General features: G+C 47.1%; 1 protein-coding gene across 1 annotated transcript; it reads right to left on the bottom strand.

Annotated features, from left to right (window-relative positions):
• Positions 1–2,084: 2,084 nt before the first annotated feature.
• On the bottom strand, positions 2,085–4,318 carry LOC147889901 (uncharacterized). The gene is made up of 4 exons (XM_087390964.1): positions 4,211–4,318; positions 3,602–4,050; positions 2,894–3,503; positions 2,085–2,693 (listed from the first exon to the last, which is right to left on the bottom strand). Exons 1-4 carry the CDS (start codon positions 4,313–4,315, stop codon positions 2,238–2,240), a joined length of 1,620 nt encoding a protein of 539 aa, XP_087247090.1. The 5' UTR covers positions 4,316–4,318; the 3' UTR covers positions 2,085–2,237.
• Between the last annotated feature and the right edge of the window lie 218 nt (positions 4,319–4,536).

The raw sequence follows: 4,536 nt of genomic DNA, 5'->3' as shown, positions 1-4,536 counted from the left end.
CACATCATATCAGAAAATGATTCCCACTGAACCCATAGAATGTGAACACCATTACTAATTGTTAACATATGGCTTGAGAAATCTAAAGTTGCTTGCTGTCTCTCTAACCAATCACATCCTAATGTTAAAGGAAATAATTGCTTTGGCAATTAATAGATTGAATGTGTGAACTCATGGCCCCCTTGCGCTGAACCGAATTGTAGCTAGTGTTTCTGAACTGTATAATGTCTGGTGATCCCCAAACAAAACTTGAATGCCTTTGCCTCTGTATGTTGGAACCCCTAAACTGTTCACCAAGTCTGTACTTATGGAAGAAATGAAGTAGCCCGTATCCACGAGAGCTGAAACAGTCATCTACCTTATCTGGACATCAATAACACACACCTGTCTTTTGTTGGACGTAGAGTCTTGAACATGTGGTTTGTTGGCCTCCATCAACCAATCGCTCAAGCGTTTCCTGGGAGCTCTGCAAGTGAGGCAGCATCTGTCACTTGTACTTGTTGAATCTCTTGCTTAGAAACATCTTTCGCTGATCTGCAGTACTTTGTCACGTGTCTGTATCTATTACAGTTAAAACAATGGGGTCGGCCTTTTTCATCTCGATCAGGAAGTCTGCTTTTGAAATCTCTGCTAAACTTGTGTGGTTGGAATTGCCTAGCCATATTCTGCACATCCACGTCCATCGGAACTATTGTATCTACTGTCGGTTTTTTCCTATCAACGGGTGAGGTGTGGCTATTTGGTTCGCATGTATCGTAAGATTCAATTCGCTGTGCAATTTGCATGGCTTCAAAGAATGTTTTGGGTCCTTGATCTCTGGCGTGTCGAGAAATGTCATGCCTCAACCGAGGCCAAAGAAAAAACAGCTTCATTTCTTCTAACATAGTTGAATCTGCCCGAAGTAGCAACTGATTTAACTTGACCACGAGCTGCGCGACTGGCTCATCCACTTTTTGTTCCAAATCTTTCAAATGTTGTAGGGCTGTCTGTGTAATGTTGGAATGGGCAAAATTCTGTAACAATTGATGGCGCAAACTTGGCCAATGTTGCTTAACAGTGTCGTGTTGTTGTACGTGACCACGTAGGAGCAATTCCTTCCAAAATTGTACGAAGTTCGAGGCATCAGTCCAAGAATGATAGTCAGCTATATTCTCGAAATGATCAATCCACACGATGACATCCTTGGTCAGCAATCCATGGAACGATTTGGGACGTACACGACGATCGGTTTGAACGCTGGAAACCCGTGAATTATAAGTAGCAGTGAGCATTGCCATCAACGTCTGATTTTGATGCGACAATTGGTTGAGCAACGCCATCATATGTTCATTCGCCATGTGACTGTGCTGGGCCGAATCGTTTTATAACATATGATGCTCTGGTGTTGTGAATTGCTGCTGCGTAGGATTCGAGTGCTCCATGGAGAAAAAGGAAGGTCCGGCATCTCCACCAAATGTGGAATGCTTATCTCTTAACTCCAGTTTCCGTCACCCTTCTACAATGTTGTCCTACGCCTAATACCCTCTCGGGCGGCATAGGCAGTTACAACTGCATTACGTGTGTGTGTGCCACGTCTACTAGTCCATGTAGGCAGTCCCACATGGGCACCATGTCATCGATCTTCTCCACCCGCATGGATGCCACGTCATCGATCTTCTCCACCATGGAGTGCACCTCACAGTATAAAACCACACTAGTTTGTCTTATTCTAGCTGGCTCCAAGCTCTCTGCTGATTCGTTGGGGAAACTTTGACTTGGAAACTTGTGGCGCTACACTTGACATTCGTGCTGTTGACCTTGTTAACGGAAAATGAGGGGTCGCTATTCTTCTACCGAAAAACCGAGTCAAGAGCTCACGCTTGGAGCATCGCACGTGACTGCTTTTGCAGCGTCTGATTTCTGTAGGAGCTGTCACTCCGACTCACTTCCATGGCATTCGAGAATGTGTTAAATGAATCGGTCTATCTAGGTACGCAATATCAGTATATTGTAAAAGTCGTTGTGAATTACGTTGTTTCGAAAGCAAGTACCAATTCGTTTTGCATCCGCTTGGCTATCACGGCTTCCTTTTATGCATTATATAAGGTAGAACTGCCAAATGCAATCGCGTCGTGGAAGGACGTTATCATCCCGAGCATTCATGGAAGCACACAAGAAAAGCAAAAGAAGTGTGAGCTGCAAGGCCGCAACAAAGCGTGAATGGCATTCATCGCGGTTCGTTTCAAAAAATAGATAATTTACTGGGAGATGCAGAAGGCATAGAGAGAGTCCCCGCGAGTGCCGTTGTAGCCGCGTCCAACGTTGGTGCTGGCGCCGGAGCCGACATAGATGCAACCGGATGCAATGGCACAGCCGCCGTAGACGGAGGCATTGGTGGTGGCATTCCAGAGGACGGAGCCGCTGCGGGCATCGAGCGCGAAGATGGTACCGTTGGGGTCCATGGACGTCCCGAACACCACGCCGTTGGCCAAACTCACAGGACCGATACACGGGAACTGTCGGGGGTTAGGCTCCGACCACAGCACCGCCCCTGTGCTCGCGTTCACCGCTGCCCACCCTCCCGTCGTTATTACGCTGTCCTCTGGAACTAGCGTCCAATTCTTGTGCCGCGAGTTGGGCACGTTCACGTATATGCTCTTCCCGTCTGTGGCCGTACCCCAGATCTGCCCGCCGCCTCCTCCGGGTCCTGTTACCTGCAACACATTGAACCAACATCAATCAATCACAACTGCATTACCAGTGTCCGAGACTTGGACAACACCCATATATAAACGAGCGCGCCATTCCCATTTCCAGATCCTGATTGTACAAGTCACGGCTCTGGTAAAAACATAGGAAAGTAAAGCTACTAACTGACTAAGATTTCTTAACAACGTCTTTTCTTACGACTTACCGAGCTCCACACGACTTGCCCTGTACTACGATCGAGAGCCCACAGATTTCCGCTCTTCTGTCCAGCCACGACGACATCCCGTGTAGTTCCGTTGTTATAATCGATCGTCAACATCGATGGACAATCGCTGAAGTCATAATCCGGGTTTGGGCCGGTTGGACAGTTCGGACTGCTTGAACCATTTGCTGAACTGCAAGACGCAACCCAGGCATCGTAGCCCCCAAGTTCATGGTACCAAGTGATGTTTCCACTGTCTAGATCAAGAGCTAGAATAGACTCTTCGTGATTATCAGGTTCGATGCACGGATCCGGAACATCTGGTGTCGTCTTATTGTTTTGTTCTGCTTGACACTCTGCGATTGCTGGCGGCACGCCATAAAGATTCCCGGTGGCAATGAACACCAGATTCCTGTTCACATCTATGGATGGACTGCTGCCCCAGATCGGTGCTCCTGAATAGAGACCCTGAGAACCGTTGTTATCAGGTAACATCTTCGTGCGCCACACGATGCTTCCAGTTTCCACGTCCATTTTCATGAAGCTACCCTGAAATGTGCAGCAAAGGTCGACGAAATTCTCTTCAATCGAAGATGTGCCCACATAAAAACCCCTGGAAGGAAACCCGCAACAGAAGACTTGAGAATGCCGCTGGAGACGTGATTCAAACGCTTCAGGATAGACAATCAAAGCATAGGGATCGGCAAATACCCATTGTGAAAAGTTCCCGACATAGTTATCACGCCTCCAGGATGATGGTCTACTTGCTGCAGCCACAGCAGATCCCCTGTATCGCGATGAACAGCAACCACAACAGCAGGGCCATAGAGGCCGACAATCAACCTGTGGTCCGCAATCGTAGGAGTTGCCCTTGACAGAGTTGTGTTTTCTCCTCTTTGATTGTCTCCATACTGAATTCCTGTGAGTTCCGTAAGATTTTTCATCCATACGAGACTCCCTGAATTTGCATGGACGGCATATAAATTCCCATTCCAACTTGGAAAGTAGACGACACCCTGGTAAATGGCTGGTGTTGCAGAAATATCAAATCCAGCGACAAACCGCCATTTTAATTGTAAGTGGGGGACCGAAGTTGTATTAATCAAATCTTCATGTAATGCATGGCGCGAGTTGTATATGTCCGCACCGTGGTTCACCCACTGCGACAGAGAGCAGCCGTCTGGTTGTTAAATGAACGTAAACGGAGGAAAATGAATGTCTCAACAAATCTTGATCCACAAACAAACCTACCGTTATTTAATGCTGCAGAATCCAATGAGTAAACCTCAGACTGGGAATTATAACAGAAGAATATCATACCGTTTGAGAGTTCGTGTAAACGATTGGAAGCAGCAGGATATACAGGAGAGCGAGCCGAAGAGCACGGTTGTTTGTCATGGTTATGGTGAGGACCTTGTCTACCATCGGGATTCGGGGCTCCCAATTTGTAGTCCAGAGAACCATGAAAGTCAAAGTGAGTAAAGGTCCATGGTTCAGGCTGCCAATGTCAAATGTAGGGTATAGGGCTCGTCGTGTCTCCAGACGCAAACGTGGCCGGTTCTGAATTATTATCTGAAGCGTGATGCTGAATGTACGTACATTGTATACGCCACTCCAGCACAGATTGCTAAATTGCAGTCTCCTTT

This window comes from Dipteris shenzhenensis, chromosome 19 (assembly GCF_047967505.1).
Source record: "Dipteris shenzhenensis isolate YYH24624 ecotype China chromosome 19, Dip_SZ_1.0, whole genome shotgun sequence".
Taxonomy (NCBI): Eukaryota; Viridiplantae; Streptophyta; class Polypodiopsida; order Gleicheniales; family Dipteridaceae; genus Dipteris; species Dipteris shenzhenensis.
The sequence above is the reverse complement of the archived record's forward strand: the minus strand, read 5'-3'. Positions and strand labels throughout refer to the sequence as shown.